A 24,663-nucleotide genomic window follows, 5' to 3' on the forward strand; every position below is an offset into this window, starting at 1 on the left:
GGCTGGCCACAATCTGAGCAAGTTTTATTCAAGAAAAAGAAGGCTGAAATCTTGGTGAGAAGAGTGAGCTTCGTGGCAGTTTGACTGTCCTATTCCCATCCCTTCCTCCCCAGCTCCACAAGAGGCCCTGAAAACCAACAGCCTTGCATCCTCGGCAGCTGTAAAAACAAGCAGGCTAACAGCCACTGGAGTGGGCAGAATCGGTGTGGTGACCCCAGAAAGGCCTGATCCCCAGAGGACGGTCACTGGTGACCTGTCAGCAGCTTCTGGAAAAAAAAACCCCATTTACTGGGCTTGTCTGTTTGAACTCAAGAGCACACAAGAGGGCGGCCAGACCAGGGACAAGCTGGGGAGTGAGACGACGTGGGGGCTTTGAAAAGCTCCACCACATTCCTGGGAACCCTGAAGGCCAGGCTCATGCTCAATGAGAAACCTCAGAAGGCCCACGCTCTCGCTTCTGGTTGACGGCGAGATTCTGCACAAGCAGGCGGTGAAGGCTACGGCAGAGTTGTGAGCTACCCCCCATACACACACACAGACACACACACACAGGGGCCCTCAAAAAAGGCGGAAAACTTATTGATTCAAGGCACTTAAGAAAATCTCTGTATGTGATTGGTTCAAGATGGCAGAGTAGAAGGACGTGCTCTCACTCCCTCTTGCAAGAGCACCGGAATCACAACTAACTGCTGAACAATCATCAACAGGGAGAGACCGGAACTCACCAGAAAAGATACCCCACATCCAAAGGAAAAGGAGAAGCCACAATGAGGCGGTAGGGGGGGGTACAATCACAATAAAATCAAATCCCATAACTGCCGGGTGGGTGACTCACAGACAGGAGAACACTTATACCACAGAAGTCCACCCACTGGAGTGAAGGTTCTGAGCCCCACGTCAGGCTTCCCAACCTGGGCGTCTGGCAACGGGAGGAGGAATTCCTAGAGAATCAGACTTTGAAGGCTAGCAGGGTTTGACTGCAGGACTTCGACATGTCTGGGGGAAACAGAGACTCCACTCTTGAAGGGCACACACAAAGCAGTGTGCGCATCCGGACCCAGGGGAAGGAGCAGTGACCCCATAGGAGACTGAACCAGACCTACCTGCTAGTGTTGGAGGGTCTCCTGCAGAGGCGGGGGGTGACTGTGTCTCACCGTGAGGACAAGGACACTGGCAGCAGAAGTTCTGGGAAGTACTCCTTGGCGTGAGCCCTCCCAGAGTCCGCCATTAGCCCCACGAAAGAGCCTGGGTAGGCTCCAGTACTGGGTCACCTCAGGCCAAACAACCAACAGGGAGGGAACACAGCCCCACCCATCAGCAAACAAGCAGATTGAAGTTTTACTGAGCTCAGCCCACCAGAGCAACAGCCAGCTCTACCCACCACCAGTCCCTCCCATCAGGAAACTTGCACAAGGCTCTTAGATAGCCTCATCCACCAGAGGTCAGACAGCAGAAGCAAGAAGAACTACAATCCTGCAGCCTGTGGAACAAAAAACACATTCACAGAAAGACAGACAAGATGAAAAGGCGGAGGGTTACGTACCAGATGAAGAAACAAGATAAAACGCCAGAAAAACAACTAAAGGAAGTGGAGATAGGCAACCTTCCAGAGAAAGAATTCAGAATAATGATGGTGAAGATGATCCAGGACCTCGGAAAAAGAATGGAGGCAAAGATCGAGAAGATGCTAGAAATGTTTAACAAAGGCCTAGAAGAATTAAAGAACAAACAAACAGAGATGACCCATACAATAACTGAAATGAAAACTACACTAGAAGGAATCAATAGCAGAATAACTGAGGCAGAAGAACGGATAAGTGACCTGGAAGACAGAATGGTGGAATTCACTGCTGTGGAACAGAATAAAGAAAAAAGAATGAAAAGAAACGAAGACAGCCTAAGAGACCTCTGGGACAACATTAAACGCAACAATATTCGCATTACAGGGGTCCCAGAAGGAGAAGAGAGAGAGAAAGGACCCAAGAAAATATTTGAAGAGATTAGTCGAAAACTTCCCTAACATGGGAAAGGAAATAGCCGCCCAAGTCCAGGAAGCGCAGCGAGTCCCATACAGGATAAGCTCAAGGAGAAACACGCCAAGACACATAGTAATCAAATTGGCAAAAATTAAAGACAATGAAAAATTATTGAAAGCAGCAAGGGAAAAACGACAAATAACATACAAGGGAACTCCCACAAGGTTAACAGCTGATTTCTCAGCAGAAACTCTACAAGCCAGAAGGGAGTGGCAAGACATATTTAAAGTGATGAAAGGGAAGAACCTACAACGAAGATTACTCTACCCAGCAAGGATCTCATCCAGATTCGACGGAGACATCAAAAGCTTTACAGACAAGCAAAAGCTAACTAAGAGAAGTCAGCACCACCAAACCAGCTCTACAACAAACGCTAAAGGAACTTCTCTAAGTGGGAAACACAAGAGAAGAAAAGGACCTACAAAAACAAACCCAAAGCAATTAAGAAAATGGTCATAGGAACATACATATCGATCATTACCTTAAACGTGAATGGATTAAATGCTCCAACCAAAAGACACAGGCTTGCTGAAAGGATACAAAAACAAGACCCACATATATGCTGTCTACAAGAGACCCACTTCAGACCTAGGCACACATACAGACTGAAAGTGAGGGGATGGAAAAAGATATTCCAGGCAAATGGAAATCAAAAGAAAGCTGGAGTAGCAATACTCATATCAGATAAAATAGACTTTAAAATAAAGAATGTTACAAGAGACAAGGAAGGACACTACATAATGATCAAGGGATCAATCCAAGAAGAAGATATAACAATTATAAATATATATGCACCCAACATAGGAGCACCTCAATACACAAGGCAACTGCTAACAGCTATAAAAGAGGAAATCGACAGCAACCCAATAATAGTGGGGGACTTTAACACCTCACTTACACCAATGGACAGATCATCCAAACAGAAAATTAATAAGGAAACACAAGCTTCAAATGACACAATAGACCAGACAGATTTAACTGATATTTATAGAACATTCCATCCAAAAACAGATTACACGTTCTTCTCAAGTGCACATGGAACATTCTCCAGGATAGATCACATCTTGGGTCACAAATCAAGCCTCAGTAAATTTAAGAAAACTGAAATCATATCAAGCATCTTTTCTGACCACAATGCTATGTGAGATTAGAAATGAATTACAAGGAAAAAGACGTAAAAAACACAAACACATGGAGGCTAAACAATACGTTACTAAATAACCAAGAGATCACTGAAGAAATCAAAGAGGAAATAAAAAAATACCTAGAGACAAATGACAATGAAAACACGATGATCCAAAACCTACGGGATGCAGCAAAGGCAGCTCTAAGAGGGAAATTTATAGCTATACAAGCCTACCTCAAGAAACAAGAAAAATCTCAAATAAACAATCTAACCTTACACCTGAAGGAACTAGAGAAAGAAGAACAAACAAAACCCAAAGTTAGCAGAAGGAAAGAAATCATAAAAGATCAGAGCAGAAATAAATGAAATAGAAACAAAGAAAACAATAGCAAAGATCGATACAACTAAAAGCTGGTTCTTTGAGAAGATAAACAAAATTGATAAACCATTAGCCAAACAAATCAAGAAAAAGAGGGAGAGGACTCAAATCAATAAAATTAGAAATGAAAAAGGAGACGTTACAACAGGCACCACAGAAATACAAAGCATCCTAAGAGACTACTACAAGCAACTCTATGCCAATAAAATGGACAACCTGGAAGAAATGGACAACTTCTTAGAAAGGTATAACCTTCCAAGACAGAACCAGGAAGAAATAGAAAATAGGAACAGACCAATCACAAGTAGTGAAATTGAAACTGTGATTAAAAATCTTCCAACAGACAGAAGTCCAGGACCAGATGGCTTCACAGGTGAATTCTATCAAACATTTAGAGAAGAGCTAACAGCCATCCTTCTCAAACTCTTCCAAAAAATTACGGAGGAAGGAACACTCCCAAACTCATTCTATGAGGCCACCATCGCCCTCATACCAAAACCAGACAAAGATACTACAAAAAAAGAAAATTGCAGACCAATATCACTGATGAATATAGATGCAAAAATCCTCAACAAAATACTAGCAAACAGAATCCAACAACACATTAAAAGGATCATAACACCACGATCAAGTGGGATTTACCCCAGGGAGGCAAGGATTCTTCAATATACGCAAATCAATCAATGTGATACACCACATTAACAAATTGAAGAATAAAAACCACATGATCATCTCAATACATGCAGAAAAAAGTTTTTGACAGAATTCAACACCCATTTATGATAAAAACTCTCTAGAAAGTGGGCATAGAGGGAACCTACCTCAACATAATAAAGGCCATATATGAGAAACCCAGAGCAAACATCATTCTCAATGGTGTAATAACTGAAAGCATTTCCTCTAAGATCAGGAACAAGACAAGGATGTCCACTCTCACCACTATCATTCAACATAGTTTTGGAAGTCCTAGCCATGGCAATCAGAGAAGAAAAAGAAATAAAAGGAATACAAATTGGAAAAGTAGAAGTAAAACTGTCACCGTTTGCAGATGACATGATACTATACATAGAGAATCCTAAAGATGCCACCGGAAAACTACTAGAGCTAATCAATGAATCTGGTAAAGCTGCAGGATACAAAATTAACGCACAGAAATCTCTTGCATTCCTATACACTAATGATGAAAAATCTGAAAGAGAAATTAAGGAAACACTCCCATTTACCATTGCTAAAATACCCAGGAATAAACCTACCTAGGGAGACAAAAGACCTGTATGCAGAAAACTATAAGACACTGATGAAAGAAATTAAAGATGATACCAACAGATGGAGAAATATACCATGTTCTTGGATTGGAAGAATCAATGCTGTGAAAATGACTATACTACCCGAAGCAATCTACAGATTCAACGCAATCCCTATCAAATTACCAACGGCATTTTTTACGGAACTAGAACAAAAAAATCTTAAAATTTGTACGGAGACACAAAAGATCCCGAAGAGCCAAAGCAGTCTTGAGGGGAAGAAAGCAGAGCTGGAGGAAATCAAGACTCCCTGACTTCAGACTATACTACGAAGCTACAGCAATCAAGACAATATGGAACGGGCACAAAAACAGAAATACAGATCAATGGAACAAGATAGAAAGCCCAGAGATAAACCCACGCACCTATGGTCAACTAATCTATGACAAAGGAGTCAACGATATACAATGGAGAAAAGACAGCCTCTTCAATAAGTGGTGCTGGGAAAATTGGACAGCTACATGTAAAAGAATGAAATTAGAACACTCCCTAACACCATACACAAAAATAAACTCAGAATGGATTACAGACCTAAATGTAAGGCTGGACACTATAAAACTCTTTGAGGAAAACATAGGGAGAACATTCTTTGACGTAAGTCACGGCAAGATCTTTTTTGATCCACCTCCTAGAGTAATGGAAATAAAACCAAAAATAAACAAATGGGACCTAATGAAACTTCAAAGCTTTTGCACAGCAAAGGAAACCACAAAGAAGACGAAAAGACAACCCTCAGAATGGGAGAAAATATTTGCAAACAAATCAATGGACAAAGGATTAATCTCCAAAATATATAAACAGCTCATGCAACTCAATATTAAAAAAAACAAACAACCCAATCCAAAAATGGGCAGAAGACCTAAAATAGACATTTCTCCAAAGAAGACATACAGATGGCCAAGAAGCACATGAAAAGCTGCTCAACATCACTAATTATGAGAGAAATGCAAATCAAAACTACAATGAGTTATCACCTCACGCCAGTTAGAATGGGCATCATCAGAAAAATCTACAAACAACAAATGCTGGAGAGGGTGTGGAGAAAAGGGAACCCTCTTGCACTGTTGGTGGGAATGGAAATTGATACAGCCACTATGGAGAAAAGTATGGAGGTTCCTTAAAAAACTAAAAATAGAATTACCATATGACCCAGCAATCCCACTACTGGGCATATACCCAGAGAAAACCATAATTCAAAAAGACACACGCACCCCAATGTTCACTGCAGCACTCTTTACAATAGCCAGGTCATGGAAGCAACCTAAATGCCCATCGACAGACGAATGGATAAAGAAGACGTGGTTACATACACACAATGGAATATTACTCAGCCATAAAAAGGAACAAAATTGGGTCATTTGCAGAGACGTGGATGAATCCAGAGACTGTCATACAGAGTGGAGTAAGTCAGAAAGAGAAAAACAAGTGTCGTATATTAATGCATATATGTGGAACCTAGAAAAATGGTACAGATGAACCAGTTTGCAGGGCAGAAACTGAGACACAGATATAGAGAACAAACGTATGGACACCAAGGGCGGAAAATGGCGGGGGTGGGGGTGGTGGTGTGATGAATTGGGAGATTGGGATTGACATGTATACACTAATATGTATAAAATGGATAACTAATAAGAACCTGCTGTATAAAAAAATAAATAAAATTCAAAAATTCAAAAAAAGAAAAAAGAAGAAAAATCTCTGTAAATCCCTGGCTGGCTGCTGGGCTAACTGAGGAGACACCTCAGTGGCTGCACTTGTGTGAGGAGTGGTCAGGTCCTCCAGGGAGAGTTGATGAGTTTGGTTTTGGATATTCCTCAATGGCATCCTGGAGAGAATTAGCCCAGGAAAGTCACTAAAACAAACAAACAGCAACAACAATGAGCCTTGGGGGGAAGGATGTGATTTCTAGAGTTGCCACATTATATTATCCAAAACATCCAGTTTTCAACAGAAAATTATGAGGCATGAAAAGAAGCAGGACAACATGGCCAATACACAGCCAAGAAGGTGAAGTCACCTGTATCAAGTCACTTACACTCAGAACATATGAAGAATTCTTAGAATCAACAATAAAAAGACAAATCACTCAATTTAAAAACAAGCAAAGGACCTGAACAGACTTTTCTCCAAAGAAAATATGCAAACAGCCAATTAGCAAATGAAAAAAGTACTCAGCATCACTGGTTATCAACCAACATGAGCTAGCACTTCACACCCACTAGGATGGCTATAGTCAAAAAGACAGACAATACTAAGCACTGGCAAGAATGTGGAGAAATTAGAACCCTCATGTATTGCGGTCACTTTGGAAAACAGTTTGGCAGTTCATCAGAATGTTGAGCGTAAGAGTTACCATATAACCCAGCAATTCTACTCCTAGGTATATATCCAAGAGAAATGAAAACACAGGCCCACACACAAACATGTACACAAATGTTCACAGCAGCATTAATCATAACAGTATAAACAAGCCAAAGTCTATCAACTCATGAACAGATAAATTAAATGTGTTACATTTATACAAGGGAATAATCAGCAATAAAAAGAAACAAACTACTGACACATGCTACAAAACAGATAACCTTGAGAACATGCTCAGTGAAAGAAGCCAGACACTGAAGACCACATGTTGTATGATTCCAATCACATGATGCATCCAGAATAAGCAAATTCACAGAGACAGAAAGATCTGTGGTCACCAGGGGTGGGGACAGAGAAGAATAGGGAATGACTAGTAACAGGTATGAAGTTTTTTTCGGGTGATGAGACGTTTTAAAGATAGAAAGTGGTGATGACTAACTCTGTGAATACTGAAAACATTAAATCGTACAGCTTAAAGGGGAAATGTAATAATGACATGTGAATAATATCCCAATTATAATACCCAAAGGCGTTACTGAAAAACTGCAAAGGATGAAGCAGCAGAGTTAATAACAAAACAAACTAGGGGACAAAGACTAAGAAGAGGGAACCAAGCTGGGATTATTTGTTTTGTCAGCATCTCCAGCTGGCCCAGCAGGACCCTAGCACTGTTTCTACGCTGGACCAGTCATCAGCTCCATCTTTACAAAGCGACAGGGCGTTCTGACGTAGCCATGCATTTGCAGATAGGAGTTGCTGGCTTCCACACTGTCAAAGGTACATGCAGCCTGAAGAATCCAATCCATTCATCTCCCACAAACACCCCAAAACTGCCCACGCTCCACAGAGGCCAACTAGAACAGAGGAATCCCACCTGCTTTACCGGCAAGAAGGTGGAGGCTTACACCAGACCCTGCGCCCTGAGCGCTGCCGCGGTGGGTGAAACGAGCACCTGTGGGCTCCGTTCTCCTAAACCAAGTCCTCTGGGACCCAGATTAATGTAGACCAGTCCCCGGGAGAACAGAGGCAAGTCACAGCTACCAGCTCTGGGGTGTCTCTCCTAGAAACCGTGAGGCCCTCTCGGGAAACACAGGAAAGACGCCAGAGGCATCCGGAGAACGGCCCAAAGTGCTGCCTTTTGGTGACGCAGACAATTCTGGATAAAACCTTCTCATCCAGGGGCCACCCCTGCCCTGCTATCCACCAAGGGCAGGAACCTGCAGGTGGAGAGGGACCTTCGTCCACCTGACGGGTGCAGCCGAGAGCCGTCCAGGACTCGGCGGGGGACACCCGTGCTGCCACCCTAGGCCACAAAAACAGCCGGCCCGACGTGTTTCAGGATTCCCCACTTTCTGTATTTTAGAATGTACACGTGGTACAGGGACTGTGTGGCACCTTAAGGCCCCGCAGCAAACCAGACAAACGTGAACACTACGTGGGGAGACAGCCTCCCATCACCGAGACCTGGTTTGCTGGCCAAATGAACCTGCCATGAAGTTACTTTTAAACTCTGCTCTCTGGGCCTCCCTGCAAGTGCAGGTGAAGGACCACGAGGCTCTGCAAGGCTGAGACGTACCTCTCTGCCCTGTTACAACAACACATGGCCTGCAGCAAATGCCCCTTCACCAAGGCCCACGGCCACCTCACCCGTCCGACCGGACCCCTGCCCGGCCCCGGCGCCCCCGCACCTGGTGGCTGGCCTGCGTCCCGCGCGCCTGCACGGTGGCCAGGCGGTCATAGTAGCGGGAGATGGGGTTGTCGTGCTCGATGCCCTTCTTGGCACAGCGCTGCTTGTAGATCTCCACCAGGGAGAGTGAGGACGGGTTGTCCTCCACCAGGCGCATCTGCGGGGACACGGCCACCACGCGCGGGACTGAGGAGAGAGGGGAGAGACGGGCAGATGAGAGCGGGGCCCACAGGCCAGCGCTGGGGCAGAGGTGCGGGCGAAGCTGGGAGAGCCCGGTCACACGGCGCGGTGGCCTCCGCCCACGGCCTGAGGCTCCGTCTAGCGGGGCCGGAGCCCGAGCCGCCCGTGGCCTGCGTTTAAGGCACAGGCGACCAGGAAGGCCTCACTAGGCAACCTCACGAGAAGAGCAAGGAGGCCGTGCCGCCAAGTGCTCTGGAGCCGAGCGGCGCAGCTCTGAGCCAAGTCTGCCGGCCTGCGGGGCGGCGGCGGGCACACGACGCCTCTGACTTCTAATCGAGAGTTGATTCGGTCTAACGCCAGTTAAAGCATGGCTACTGGCCCGTTGCCATGGCTTCAACCCATGAAGAAATTCCTACAGGACTCCAGGGGACGTACATGGACCACCATCTGGAGCTAACCAGGAGCTTGTTTCTTTGGAAGCAGCAAAGAACAACCAATTAGCACAGCTGGGACCAACACGGTAGATCACGTTACATACGTGTGAAAATGCACACAGCCTTCTATGGACCTGTTTTTTTTTTTTTTTTTAACATACTTCTTATTTTGGGGATGTTGAACTTAAGGGCAAGAGATCTTAGGTCAGAATAGGCTGGATCACAGCTTGGCTAGCAGAAGAAAGTTCCATACAGGACCAGATAATATGCGTTGCAATGGGCTCCTAAACTGGGGGTTAATGCTGAAGTGTAACAATAGTCCCCTCCTCTGGGTGGGATTACAGGCAGCTCCTCCACACCCCTTACTACAGGCTCACGATTCACCCACGACAACTCGGTTCCGGGAAGACCTCACTCGAGGTTGCTGGCTGCTGCCTGCCTGAGATTTCTGTGGCCGGCCCGGGGCTCCTTGACTCCCAGGCAGCACCTCGGGCGGTGCCCACACACTGCAGGCTGCGTCCCGGGGCAGATCCGAGACTGCACTTAAAACCTGCCACGTGCCGTGAGCACACGCCCAACAAGCCCTCTGCTCAGCCAGGCGTCGCCAGAGCCTGGGCAGGTTCCTGGGGAAGCGAAGAGGGCCGTGTGCACGGGCCCGGGGCCTCCTTCTCCAGACGAGTCCTCGTTAGGGCGCCCGTCCTGCGGGGAGGAGCCTCAGGCCCCGGGGTGGAGGCGTCCCCTCCCTCCAGGAGCCGGGCCCGTGCGGGCACCAGCGCTCAGCCTACGGCCTGCCCCCGCCTGGCGGGGCTCAGAGACGCGCAGCTGCTGACACAGACGGCACAGGGGGCCGGGCATCGCCGTGGAGCCCTGGGCAGCGCCGGTACCTGTGAAAAATAAGTGCCTCTTGGTGGTTTCCTTCCTCTTTTCCAAGCAGGGGTTGAGCAGGCGGAGCAGCTGCAGCACGCGCTCCTCCCGCCGCGACTCCGTCAGGCAGGCGTCGTTCATGACCAGGTACGGGTAGATCTTCCCGTTGTGCCCGCGGATGTACAGCCTCCTGGCGGCCGTGTTGTGCTTCTGCACGATCTCCACCCGGGGCATAAACCTGCCGGGAGCAGCGGACAATCAGACGCCAACGCCCCGAGCCCCAGCTTCCAACCCTTTCCTTTGAGAAGATGAGCTCTACAGAAGCGGCTGTCAGAACCGTCCTGCAAAACAGACTGTACGACAGCGGTGGTTTGTCACTTACACCCCACCTCACTGCGACAAGGTACAGGGCGTGCCACAGTATCGGAGGGAAAACGAGAGGAGGAAGAGAAGGCGGAGCTGGAAGTTTCAAACAGGCGCGCCGAGGGCCCAGCCTCAGCAGCCAGAGACGGGCGCTAACCGGCCCAGAGGGGTCCAGTAGCCATGAGGGCGCAGGCCCCACTGGCTGGCGCTGGGGCAGAGGAACAGGTGCCCGAGGAGCGAGCATGGGCCATGGGCCCCGAGCACACTGACGGCAGGAGGGGGAGGGGGCGGCCAGGACGGGTCAGGTTTAGAGGAAACACCTGACCATTAAGGGTCGCCCCTTCACAGCTCACTTTACATTTTAAATGAGATGCAACTTGCTTCGCCCTGGTAAATTTGACCACTGTCTGATTCTTTTGAATCCTGTGCTTTAAGAGTTTACAGAAGACTGCGAAACTATACTACGTCAAGTTCCACGGGGATTCAGAAAGGGTTCTTTTGAGAGCAAACACAAGCTTGACTCAAACAAGACACTGAAGCCAGTGGTTAGACCAGACCCTTTAAAGGTACTCATATCCTAGAGCAACGCTGTGTCCTCTCCTGTTTCGGGGGAAGGAGTGCAGAGGGGAGGGAATTACAGTGTGACCCGCTGGCCAGGTCTGCCTGGGGGTCTGCTGGGGAAGGTTTTGGTGATCCCGGGCCAGGTCAGGCTCACTCACCGAGCGATCTTGATGTAGTAATGTGTCGGCTTTGGCATCAGAAATTCCCCAGGAATTTCTACCTCAGCCGTCTGTGCTGAGAAATTGCTCAAAAACCGGCACTTTTCTTCTATGAGGAAGAATTTTGGAAGTTGCTTGGTTTTAGCCTCCAGAATTTTGATCCACTTTTTCAGTTTAGAAATAAGATTATGAAGCTTCATGGAACCTGGAACACTGAAGTCAAAATCTGCAAAATAAAATATGATTAGAAACATTTTTAGTCTCTGGGCTGTTTCTAATTCACTACAAAAACCGCAGCTCAAGCACCTCCCAGGTAGGAAACAGACACACCTCGCATCTAGTCTGCAGCAAAGCACTGTGAGTCACAGGACGGATATAAACAGCACGCACCCACAAGGATTAAGTTAAACAAGGTAGCACGCGTTAGGGCCCTCAGCACAGCACGCGGCTACTCCAGCAGTTCTAATCATCACGCCCACGCGTGACCTCAACTGCGTACAGGGTCATCAGTTTTATGAAAGTCAATGTACTTTTTTTTTTAAAAAAATGACATTTATTTATTTATTTTTGGCTGCGTTGGGTCTTCGTCGCTGCACACAGGCTTTCTCTAGTTGCGGCGAGCGGGGGCTACTCTTCGTCGCGGTGCGCAGGTTTCTCACTGCGGCGGCTTCTCGTTGTGGAGCATGGGCTCCGGACGCGCGGGCTTCAGTAGTTGTGGCACACAGGCTCAGTACTCGTGGCGCACGGGCTTGGCTGCTCCACGGCATGTGGGATCTTCCCGGACCAGGGCTCGAACCCGTGTGCCCTGCACTGGCAGGCGGATTCTTAACCACTGTGCCGCCAGGGAAGCCCCTGAAAGTCAATGTACTTTTATTGTGTGGGGTTTTTTTTCACAGCATTTCTCTGGTTTCCCTTTAACTCTAGCATGACTTCACACGAGCAGGTGGCTGGAGAGGTCCCCATGGCACCAACACGAGGAGGCAGGTTTCCACCCAAGGCTCCCCCCGCAGAGCTACGGCAGAGGCCACCCAGCCAGGACGCAGGCAGCTGCACACAGGGGCTGCTCCTTCTCAGCTCTGGATCAGGAAGGTGTTACCAAGCTCAGGCCTGACATTCATGTAATGGATTTTTGTTTGTTACTTTTCGTTAACTTCTGTTTTGAAATAAATATAGATTCACAGGAGTACAGAGAAATGTACAGGGAGGGCCACACACCCCTTTCCAAAACCAAGGCACTGGCATAACCCCCAGGGCTGATTCAGATACGTGTCCTGTGAGTGTGCGCGCGTGCACGTGTGTCTCTGTGAGATGCCATGTAGGGAGCGCCAAACCAGCACCGTGACCAAGATACTCGCCGTCCATCACCACAGACGCCCCGATGCCTCTCAAGAGCCACAGCCACCTCCTCCCCGCATCCCTGACGCCTGGCTACCACTACTCTGGTCTCCAGCTTGATTATTATGGTATTTCACAAGTGTTTCGTAATTAAGCAGCACGCAGCAGGAACCCTTTTGAGACTGGCTTTTTGCAGTCAGCGTAATTTCTTTGAGGTTCATCTCAGTTGCTGTTAACTCCTCTTTATTTGCTTTATATGAGTATGGAAATACCACACGTTGTGTATCCATTCTCCTTAGAGGGGCATTTGGGTGGACTTCAGGTTTGGAGCTATTACAAATAAAGTGGCTATCAAGACTCGGGTATAAGTTTTTGCTTGTAAATAAGTCTCCTCTGGGATAAATTTAATGCACTGTTTTGAACCTCCTTCTACCTCCTTACAGACTTGGAGCTAGCAGCCAATGCATGCAATGTTGCTGGAGATGGAGGAACAACTCTCCTCCACTCTCTAGACCAGAACCCAGCGCTAAACCCGGAGACGGTCCTCCCTGGGGGCACGTGACGAGAGGTGCTGGACAGCTCTTGATTTAAGTATCTGAAACTCGCTACACGTTGTGGTGGGTCAGAGCCTCATAGCTGTCCTTCTTTCAAGTTTCAGTGTCTGTCATTTTTTTCACATCAGAATCCGGCTGATTTGTTCCACTTCTAATTCTCTATTTCAGACCACATTTGATTTAATGATCTGGACGTTTTAAGATAAAGATACACTAAATATCACTTCTTTGAAGTAACATATGATGGCTTCCATCAAACTTTCATCTCAGACTCTTCCTTTTTCAGAGGGTGACAGACCACACAAGCACGAGCTCCAGGGGATGCAGCCGTGCCTGTGTGTACACTGGGGGGACGAGGGTCCCTACGACAGATGAGGATTTGGGCTGAGGGAGACTGGACCGCTCACCTCAGATCATGCAGAAAGAGGTGGGGCTCCTGTGGGTCTAGGGAAATGCGTGAACCTGAACTGGGGACAGGATGAGAAACACAACCTCCTTTTCGTCTTGCCACCAGAATCCACTACAGGTCTGAACCTTACCTGTCACCTCGGGCCCTGCACCGTTGGGTCTTACTGCCTCACCTTACCCTGTTGCGTTTTCCCATGAAAACCAAGCAGAAGGAGGGACGGGGGAGCAGAAGCAGGTCTGTCCTAAAACCCTGTGTCTAACCTGACGGGGAGCCCGGTGCTCTGGCCCCGAAACCTCGACCTTTCACCGGAGGGAAGGACATGCAGCCCCAGGCGGGGAACGTCAGTTTCCTTGTGATCCAGTCTGTATTTTAAACACAGTCTAACCAGCTCGCCCGGTACTGTGCTCATGAAAACGAACGGATGTGGTTAACTTCGATGTTAAGACCAAGGAAAAACGCTGAGTGGGAGGCTCCCTTGGATCAGGACTCACCGGTCGTGAACTGGCCCTTCAGCTTCTGGAAGACAGGGTCCTGCGCGGTGGCCTGTGCGCGCCGGGCCAGGGACTCGGAGGCCGCGCTGGAGAACATGGTCGAGACATTGGACACGTTCTCCAGGCCCACCCCGAACGTGCTCACCAGCTTCTTGACGAAGTTGAGAGTATGGGGCGTAATCTTGGCATCCGACACTGCTCCGCTTTTCTCAAATGCGACAGAGTAGCACTTCGCCAGGCCCTGCTGGAGCTGCCTGAGAACCTGGGGGAAAGAGACCCGAGGCGGCTCGCACAACAGAGCTCTCCATTCAAGCAACCCACCCACCAACCAAAAAGCACCTGCCCCGCCCACCCGGCCCCACCACCGACACCTGGCGCACAGCAGGCGTCAGCACCAGACTGTGTGGAACCGGGGGGCCGCCCGGACACTCATGCTACGAGCTGTGTTCTTAACAATGAGAAGCAACTGTCCTGAACATAAAAAAAAAAAAAAAAAGACCCAAGACCCCACTTTTTGCATCATACACATACCTTTCTGTTGAGCAACCAAGGAAAAAAAACCTATTTTCAGATCACTTCAGTGTACTCTGCACACACACACAAAATAACACAGTACTAACGAGAGGCCTCGTGGCCAACCAGACAAATGTCTGGGCAACAAAGGCTGATTATTCTATCACCGCCACTAAGGTTGTGGCCTGAGAACCAGCTCCCAGCTCCTGGAGACGAGTGGCCGGGGAGTGACCCCCGCCCACACCACCGCGGCTCCCTGGTCAGTGGTGGCATTTCAGTGATTCAGCTCGTACACGTGAACAAAATACGCATTTTAAGGCCAGAAATGGCTTTCTCAATCTCATCTTCTTTTGAAGTCTTCTACTTCCAAAATATTAAGGCAGCACTAGCGTGCAGACATTAAGTATCTGCTGTCCCACCGTTCAATCCAACAACAAACACACACACAACCAGGCAGGGAGTCTCAAGAGAACACGGCCATGAAAGCATTCCAAATGATCCATCCCCTCCGCAGGATGCCAGCACCCCCGAGACCACATCACATACCTCCTCGTGCCAGTTTTCCCGGAACCAGACCATCTGATCGACGATGCCTTCCAGGGAAGACAGCAGGGTCGGGTGCAGCTCCCGCTGCATGTGCATGATTCGGCTGCAGCGCCACATGGGGGCCGTGGCTCTTATGGGCCCTGGATCTGATGCAGAATGGGACTGGTTACCCACTGAACTTGGCTGCTGCTGTCCAGAATCTGAGAGCAACACACACAACGCCAATGTCAGCGCCAAACTGACCGATGGGAGAGTCGGCGCTCTAAGGACCCACCGGCCAAAGGAACGCTGGTTCCTGCCGGCGTGGGACACATCCCGGGGCGCTTCCCGGGGGCTGTGTGGGAGGCGCCCTGGCTCTAAGGAGAGGGCGCGGCCCCTACAACTGGGCTTCCAGTGGTTCCAGAAGGCGTATGTGTTGAGAGAGAAAGCAGGTATGGCAGCACGTAAGTGGTGGGTCTGGGTGAGGGTGTGCAGGCTTCACTGGACTTTCTAACTTCAGTGGAAGTTTGAACATTTTTTTAAATGTCTGGCAGAACATTTCAAAATTCATTCCTTGTATTACAGCTCAGAGAATCTAGAAGTGGTTAACAAGTCAGCCTACATGTTTTCATCTAGGTAAGCCAAACCACATGTATAAACTGACATCTTCGAAAAATACAGTCACTCGCTATGTAAGAAAGACGTTGTAGGGACTCTCCTGGTGGCGCAGTGGTTAAGAATCCACCTGCCAACGCAGAGGACCCGCGTTTGAGCCCTGGTCCGGGAAGATCCCACATGCCGCGGGAAGATCCCACATGCCGCGGAGCCCGTGCGCCACAACTACTGAGCCTGTGCTCGAGAGACCGCGAGCCACAACTACTGAAGCCTGCACGCCTAGAGCCCGTGCTCCGCAACAAGAGAAGCACCGCAACGAGAAGACTGCACACTGCAAAGAAGAGTAGCCCCCGCTCGCCGCCAACTAGAGAAGGCCCGCGCGCAGCAACGAAGTCCCAATGCAGCCAAAAATAAATAAATAAATATATTTTTTAAAAAAGAGAAAAGAAATACGTTGTAGAACCCCCTTTGCTCATTTTTTTAGCTTCATCTCTCTCAGAATAAAAAAATCTTAACTTTCGAATGACCAAAACACGAATCTACCCAGGTACCCAGGAGGTTGGAGCTAACACGCTGTGCGGTCCTCACCCACCCGGCGCAGGACCAGGAGGTGCTGCCACCGTCCAGTGGGTGGAGTCACCTTCCTAGAAGGACTCTGGCCCCGCAGCATAAATGTCTACATATTAAAAACGTGGTGAAGCAAGTAAACGTGGTGTTTACAAAGCACCATGCTTAGTGGGTAACTGAAGCCATTAAATTACTTCTTTACACACCAGAGCTATTCAATATAGATTAAAAACCTCTATTTTGAGTACGTTTTTACGTTTGGTGAGATTGATTTCTATGCTGATTCCCCTGACAGCTGAAGATATTCCTTATAACACCGTAACTGACGTTTACACTGTTTACCAGGATGCATTTATAACTAATGGGGCAAGTTCAGCTTTGTAATTACCTGTACCTAAAAATTTCATGTATTTTTTTCTACTTAGGGATCGAATCACTCACGTAGATGAGTACCCTATTACGCCGCGGCGAAGGAAAACCAGAAACTTCACTGGGAGATCAGGTTTTATCTTCCACCAGACCCAGTGTCCTCTCAGGGACTAAACACAAGACCAGCCCACCACATGCTGGAAAGGAGCGGCAAGCGAGCATGTGTCCGCGGCAGCGGGGGCCTGGCCGCTGCACCCCCCGGAGACGTACCGCTCTTGTAGCGCTCCCGCTGTTCTATCTTCAGGGTCAGGTACAGGGTCCGGATGGGAAAGTAGACGGCTTGGGGATACACTCGTCCAACCTGCTCCGAGACAGTTAATCATGAGTGGGACGCTGGCCTGCACTTGGCCACACCACCGACCTGATACACATGAGGTCGGATTAAACAGCAAGTCAAACATCTAGTTTTAGCTTTAAAGGATCCAAGAAAGAGCAGCATGGTGTATTTCATCAGTTCTGCCCCAAGACTACTGATGACAGAGGGAAACCACACTTTCATTTGATTCAGTTAATATGAGGATGACAAACACTCAAGTCCCTGGATCTCACTCGGGCCAATGACAGGAAAACACAAAATGACACCAGTCTTTATTCAGCGGGAACTGTGAGCTGATTCTAGCTAACTGACAACAAGGCTCACTAGCGAGGAACTTCACTCTGCAGAACTGCAGGAAGGAGGAGACTGAACTTTTTCTCTTTAAGGTAAGACAGACATGCCGGTTTTACCAACTCGGGGTTACATGGCTCCTTCAAAAGGGCTGAGCAGACATCACAGCTCTGCCCAGCTCTGCCACAGGGTGGCTGGCTAACGTACATTAAGAGACATTCAATGAATGACGATACCAAATAAAGGGAACCTACGCCTTGACAGATCAACTCCAAGCGAAATACCAGCCAGTACCCAGGAACACAGCTGCAAGCTCTCAAGGGAAAAATAAAACCACTTCTGGGTGCCGTGTAGATGATGCACCACATGTGAAGAACAGACAGAACGATGAACAAGTAGCATGTCCCCAAATGCTTGGCTATGACGCTGTTCACATGTGAAAAATTATATATATGACTCCGTAATTTTATAAGCAGCAGCACAGTCAAAGGCACTCTATCCCAGACCGGCTGTATCCAAATCTCTATTGTTCAGGCCCTTCCCCTCTCGGTCTTTTTGCAGGAGAGGGACAATCCGGAGCCACTCTCAAATAAGGGTCATGAAAGCCCTTCTACAGGACCCCGGGCCCCAGTCTGTCCGACTCCCCAAGCCCAGCCAGTGCACACAACTTGCAGCCTCGGCAGCTGCGGCTGAACAACTAACTGTACAGAGGGCAATCAACGCCACAACTGGGCTGAGTGTTCTTCCGAAGGGAAGCTCTGAAGAGCGACTGGCACACGACGGGATGTCAGCCGTGAAGTTACCAACCAGACGCACACTCACCGTGGGTAACTGTGAGTCCTCACTAGTGACCTTGCATTTTAAGAGAATGTTTATTTTACGTGTATCTTATGTGGCAACACGTTCAAGGAAAGAAATGACCGTTTTAATACTGTAACTCTAGCAGATTATTCCATGCCAACCCTGATATACTCTTCAATCACTTTCAATTGTGCTTTATATCAAGTGATATCTAATTGTGTACATCTTCCCATCTCTCTTTGAGCGTGCGCATTTCCTTCCTGGAAAAAAAAAAAAAAGGATGTGAAATGAAGACAATCTTTTTGTGATCAAAGATGCCTTGCTATTCCCACCTGGCTAATCAGGTTCAAAAGCAGCTTTCCCTCGGAGCCAACCAGACAGGTGAGCAGCTGTGGGATCCAGGCCAGCCACTGGATGGGTGGCACACCGATGCAGTACTTGTCGACGGCATCTGCCAAAGTATTTTTGTCATCGTCAAAACTCAAGAGCCACAGCACCTAAGACAGGAGGGAAAATTCTAGAGTTGAACGAAAATTCTACGGCTCTGATCAAGTGACCTCTCCCCCCACATTAAAATACCATATAGAGTAACTTCACTGGCACTGTGGGAAAATATCTATAAAAGGCCCAACAATATTGCTAAACCTAAACGTAAATCTTACAAATAAAACTGAAAATTTACATATAGCTCTCATCCAGATTGAGCTTTAATGCCCACTGGTAACTGCCCCAATCGGCTGGCTAGTGGTGGCCAGTGTGACCCCAAGGGGTTTCAGCCTGCTACTCCACACCTGCAATCTCCCCAGAACAAAATGGGCTTCTGCTAAAGATCTCAGGTGACGACCACCCTGGTATCAGGTAGGCCCCGTGCTGGCAGCCTGGTGTCCAGGGACGTCTGAAACAATTACCTCTAAAAATAAGCAGAGCTGGAGTCAAGACAGTGAGGTGGTTTCTTGGTGTGACCACAGTCAGTTTGTTTCTGTAGTCGGCTTTAACTACTAGGTGCTGATGTTCAATCCAAATTTTGATGTTAAATCAAGGAATTCTAAAAAACTCCTAACCTTTAATGGACAAAACGGAAAAGCAGAACTTATTCTTAAGTTTCTGCAAGAATGGAGTCTGGGTTGTATTGATGCGTTTCCCGGGAGGGCTGAGAAGGCTCAATACTGCGGAGGACACTTGGGCTCAAGCGGCCCCCCGTTGGGCCCAGGTCAATACCGGCCTTGTGCCCGGCACTGTACTGGGGGCCCCGCGGATGACAATGCAGGTGACTGCGACCTCACCCTGCAGTGTGTGCAGAAACCAGGGGATTCAACGTCACCTGTGACTAGAGCTGACCGGCTCCGTGACTGTGTGCACGGTCCCTGCAGGTGAGAGATCAGAATCTAACAGGTGTCTAGCAGGTAAGCTCTCTGGGCAGACCCCCTCAGCAGTCTGCAGGAATCTCTGTCCAATGTGAGGTCCCACAGCAAACACTGGACTTGAGTCCTAAGACCCAGACTCGAGGCTCAGTTTTGCTGCTTAGAAGTCCTTTGACTCCAGGTATGTCCAGGCCTCCATTTTTCAGCTTGAAGTAGAACTGTGGACTATACTTCAAAAGGTGAAGGGAAATGAGAGGTAAGGCATGAAGAAATGCCTCATGCCCAGCACAGATCAGTAAGTTGCTGAATTTTCATCTAAACTTAAAGGCTACTTACTGGGTGGTCTTTGGTCAAAGCTAATTCTTTCAAGTCTCACCTTGGCTAGGTATTTCCTTGATTTGCTCTCATTCTGATGCCGGCACGCATGCAGGTAACAGGTAATGGCAGACACTCCGAGATGCAGCTGCCGCTCCTTCACAAAGATGTTTTCCAGGTAATCGCCCCACATGGCCCAAGCTTTCACCAGCACATCGTGCATCTGCACAGCTGCAGAAAAGGCTTTGTTTGCTTCCTCAGACCTGTGAAGACACAAAATCAGAACAAATTTTTTTAGGTGAACATCATTTAATATAAAATCAACCACTTTAAAGTGAATAGTTCCATGGCATTTGGTACCTTTAAAATGTTGTGCAACTGCCACCTCTATGTAGGCCACAAACATTTTCATCACCCCAGAAAACCCTGACCCATGAAGCAGTCACTCTCCATTCCCCCAACCTCCAGCCCTGGTGACCACTGACCTGCCTTCTGTCTCTATGGGTTTATCTACTCTGCACATGTCTTATTAATAGAATCATACGTTGTAATTTTTTGTCTGGATTCTTTCAATCAGCATTGTTTTTGAGGTTCGTCCACGCTACAGTACATGTTACCACTTCACTCCTCTTTAGGCTGAATAATATTCCAATGTCTGTATACACCACATCTTGTTTATCCATTCACTTGAGTTGTTTTGATATTCTGACTATAGTAAACAGTGCTGCTGTGAACCTTCATGAACAACTACCCGCTTGAGTTCCTGTTTTCAACCCTTTTGGGAAAATACCTAGGAGTGGAGTTGCTGGGCCATACGATAATTTTTTTGTTTAGTTTTTTGAGGGCCTGCCATACTGTTTTCCAGTTGACTGACCCCTGCTCTAAAGCAAGAATCATCTCCATAAAAGCAATCAACTCTGGGGGCTTCCCTGGTGGCGCAGTGGTTAGGAATCCGCCTGCCAATGCAGGGGACACAGGTTTGAGCACTGGTCCGGGGTGGGGGGGGGGGGGATCCCACACGTCTGTGCACCTAGAGCCTGTGCTGCGCAACGAGAGAGGCCACCACAATGAGAAGCCCATGCACCGCGATGAAAAGTAGCCCCCGCTTGCCGCAAGTAGAGAAAAACCCGCACACAGCAACAAAGACCCAACGCAGCCCAAAATAAATGAAATAAAATAGATTTATTAAAAAAAAGAAAGGAATCAACTCTGCTCCAAAATGGCATGCTGAGAAACCGGGGCAACGAATCCATGTTATCAGCAGTTCTCTGTTCAAGCAATTCATGTTTAAAAAGTTTTTTAAGTACTACACTCGAGCTGGCCCGTCAATCTGCTCCACGTTATTACCTTCCTAGAGGTGCAATATTTGAAACGTCATCCCTGACAACCGTCACTAAGCCACGTCAGTTTCTAGCTTGATCTTCGCGTCGGCTTCAAGTTATAAATAACTATTTAGGTAATCTGGTGAGTCTGTCTCTTATCCTCCACCTACGTAACATACATACTTGTTGATCTGAGCCAAGAACATTCCCTTCAGCGCATAAAATTCAGCCGTCATCTCTTTTGTGAAGTATTTTAAGTTTGTAGATTCAATAACTTCAAGGCCCTGTTTATTAAAAACAGAAAAAAAGTGCTTGAATTTTCTAGACAATAATATAAAAGCCTCATTAAAATACTGATCTATGCAGCAAGTCGGAAGGTCATTGACAAATGTACTTTAAATTGACAACAGGCTTGCCCAGCATGAATATTTGCTGACTAACAAGTAGTATTTAAACTCAGTCACTAAATGCAAATTGAGTTCTAGACACCTTAATGGTATTATTTTCTCCAAAGCTTCACCATAGCTAGTCAGTTTCATTGTTTTTATTAATATTCCTCTGAACATAGCCCAAATCTACCATATACCCTCATAGTTCGGCAGTTTTTAATGCTCTTTCCTTAACTACGTTAACCAAGTAGGAGAGAGACCATCGCATGTAATTCACTCAAATACTCAAGCGGCTGCCTGTCCCTTTCTTGCTTGGGCAGGACTGTTCCCCGAGACCAGAGCTGTGTTTGTGAAGCTCTAGCCTCTTTCCCTGTTGTCTGAACCAGGCGTTTCCACATGGACCCTTCATTCCTCCCCAGACCTCCTGGGCGCGGGCGGGCGGGCACTCTACCTGCATGCACTCGTTCTTCCCCATGACGCCTGCCAGTTGCAGGTAGCATTTGACTTGCTGCCGAATCTTCTGGAAGCAATCCACGATAGGGACGGTTGGAATCGTATGAATACGACTTAATATATCCAGAGCTACGTTGACCAGTCCCTGTTTTCGGGCAATTTTTCCGTACTGGATGATCGCTGAAGCCGATGCGTGAACCCCAAGCATAGCGTTGTTTGAACTTGGGTCATGCTGAGAACTATTCTCATAGGCCGTTACAATGGCTAGAGAGCAAAGAGATGAGTTTTCTCAGTCCGTGTCAAACATTTTTCAAAGTGTCCCACAGTGAGGCTTAAATAAAAAAATGAAAAACACACATGGCTTATGCAATGGGAAGCTCCGCGATAAGCCCTCATTACTTTTCCTTGTATTCCGTTATCAAGAGGAAGATCTACGAAGCTCTGACTCTTGAGTTGGGTGTTACCGCCTTGGCTAACTAAACCACGAAGGTCGCGCTGAGCAAACAGGTGCCTGGCAGGTTGAGGGGAAGAGCAGAGGGGACCAGGGAAGGTGAAAACGGCTACACGCTGCCACCTGAGCGCAGCTCTTCCTCAGGGGGCTTCAAAACAAAGAGGGCCACGACCCAGGCTGTGATCCCACACTGGCCTGTGCCCCCGGTGCAAGAGTGTCCGGCAGCACGTCTGTTCTAGCTGGAGAAAGGGAACAGGCAGGGGGAGAGTCCTCCCATCCTTCACCACCTTCACCTCTACCCTGTCCATAAGCACCACCATCTACCATGCCAACCAGAGAGAAAGTCCGGGGAAAGGAGAACCACCCAAACAACGAAGCAACAAAGCACAACCAAGACATGAACCCAGCGCGGTGGGGTGCCTGGACAATCACGTGATGAGCGCATGCCGGACCAGGCAGGTTTACCCTGGTAATGATGCTGCCGCCACATGAAGACGCTGCTCCAGTGGGACAGGTCGTCAGACACGATGGGCAGCCGGTTCCTCCAGGTCTTCACCACTGTCTTCATGTCATGCAGGCTGCTGCTCCTCCCCAGGTTGGTGGGCTGTAAGCCTGCGTTAATTTGAGCGGCCTCCTGAAGTTCAATGATTTGCTGGGCTGCCTAAAAGGGACCAGCACAAGAGGGTCCACAGTGAGCATTAAGATGGAAGGAGGAGGGCCTCCCTGCTGGCGCAGCGGTTGACGGTCCGCCTGCCGACGCAGGGGACGCGGGTTCGAGCCCTGGTCCGCGGAGATCCCCACGTGCCGCGGAGCGGCTGGGCCCGCGAGCCACGACTACTGAGCCTGCGCGTCCGGAGCCCGCGCCCCGCCACGAGAGAGGCCGCGACGGTGAGCGGCCCCCGCTCGCCGCAACTAGAGAAAAGCCCTCGCGCGGAAACGGAGACCCAACACAGCCAAAAATCAATCAATCAATCAATCAAAATCAGCATCTTAAAAAAAAAAAAAAAAAAAAAAAAAGATTGAAAGAGGATAACAAACCGGAGTCAATCAGGAATCCTTACTGTGAAGAGCTCACGACTCAATTACCAAAGGAAGCACCGTGCCTCAGGTGCCACGTTTAACTTATTCCATACCTCAGACGCTACTCTCCTGGTCCCTGTCCCCACCCCCCGTTTTAACACCTCTGCTCTGCGGCTGCTGTGACGCTGGGGCCTGGAGAACACCGACTCCCCCCGCCCCCCGTAACTATCCTTCTTCTGTGCCCTTTGCCACCAGCTAAGTGCGGCTCTTTGTCTACCGACGCCTAAGACCAGAACAGCCCGGTCCCCCTGCCCTCAAGCTGTACTTCCATGAACATCTGAACCCCGCAGCCACGTCAAGCATCTCAGAACACGGTTCTAACGATCTCTTTGGGTTGATAACATGCATTTGCATCACATCCTTATACATCCGTCCAGGTCACTACCCTTTAAACCCCAGATGTGTTGCCGGCTCCAAATTTATGGTGCCCTCTCCTTACGGGGGGGCCCGGGCCACAGTTCTGAGCCTATTCAAGCTCTACCCGTCAAGCTTCACCTTCTGCTCTCCCACAGGGATTCTTCCCTTCTCTAAATCCTTGTGTGTATTTTCTGTCCTACCACATGGCACTGAATCATAGACTCCCTCTTAAAATTTTGCTTCTTACGGATATGTCACCTCCCTCCAGCCGAATTCTCTTTTGAGGCAGAAGGTTTTAATTAAATTGTTTGAATCCCCAAACACGGCACCAAGTTCAGTACTCAGTATCCTTCTGTTTCATCTTAATTTTAAAAATTTAAGAATTTATGCTTTCCATCTATACTTCATTACACTTTAAGTTTAATTCATTACATTTGGGTTTCTGAAACCTTTATCTCATCCTTCCTCCCACCAAAAGCTTACTGATAATAGAACAATGGGATATTTGTTTTATAACAGCTTTACTGAGGTAGAATTGAAACATCATCAAAATCACCTTTTAAAGTGTACAGTTCAGTAGTTTTTAGCACAGATCTTTCTCAACTTACGATGGGGTTATGTTCCAATAAACTCATC

The 24,663-nt window shown here is 48.1% G+C and overlaps 1 protein-coding gene across 7 annotated transcripts in view; it reads right to left on the reverse strand.

The window, feature by feature from the left end:
* TRRAP (transformation/transcription domain associated protein) overlaps positions 1–24,663 on the reverse strand; it is a 111,355-nt gene that overhangs the window by 4,356 nt on the left and 82,336 nt on the right. For 5 of the 7 annotated variants that reach the window (XM_068525247.1, XM_068525248.1, XM_068525244.1 and 2 more), the window contains 11 exons: positions 23,056–23,251; positions 22,138–22,403; positions 21,481–21,581; positions 20,037–20,238; positions 18,632–18,796; positions 17,102–17,192; positions 15,302–15,501; positions 14,243–14,504; positions 11,454–11,679; positions 10,392–10,609; positions 8,895–9,079 (listed from right to left, as the gene is read on the reverse strand). In XM_068525247.1, coding sequence (XP_068381348.1) covers positions 8,895–9,079; positions 10,392–10,609; positions 11,454–11,679; positions 14,243–14,504; positions 15,302–15,501; positions 17,102–17,192; positions 18,632–18,796; positions 20,037–20,238; positions 21,481–21,581; positions 22,138–22,403; positions 23,056–23,251 — 2,112 coding nt within the window. The remainder of the gene's footprint in view (positions 1–8,894; positions 9,080–10,391; positions 10,610–11,453; positions 11,680–14,242; positions 14,505–15,301; positions 15,502–17,101; positions 17,193–18,631; positions 18,797–20,036; positions 20,239–21,480; positions 21,582–22,137; positions 22,404–23,055; positions 23,252–24,663) is intronic. The other 2 variants (XM_068525250.1, XM_068525249.1) reach the window with 1 other exon arrangement.

This window comes from Eschrichtius robustus, chromosome 16, assembly GCF_028021215.1.
Source record: "Eschrichtius robustus isolate mEscRob2 chromosome 16, mEscRob2.pri, whole genome shotgun sequence".
NCBI classification, from domain to species: domain Eukaryota; kingdom Metazoa; phylum Chordata; class Mammalia; order Artiodactyla; family Eschrichtiidae; genus Eschrichtius; species Eschrichtius robustus.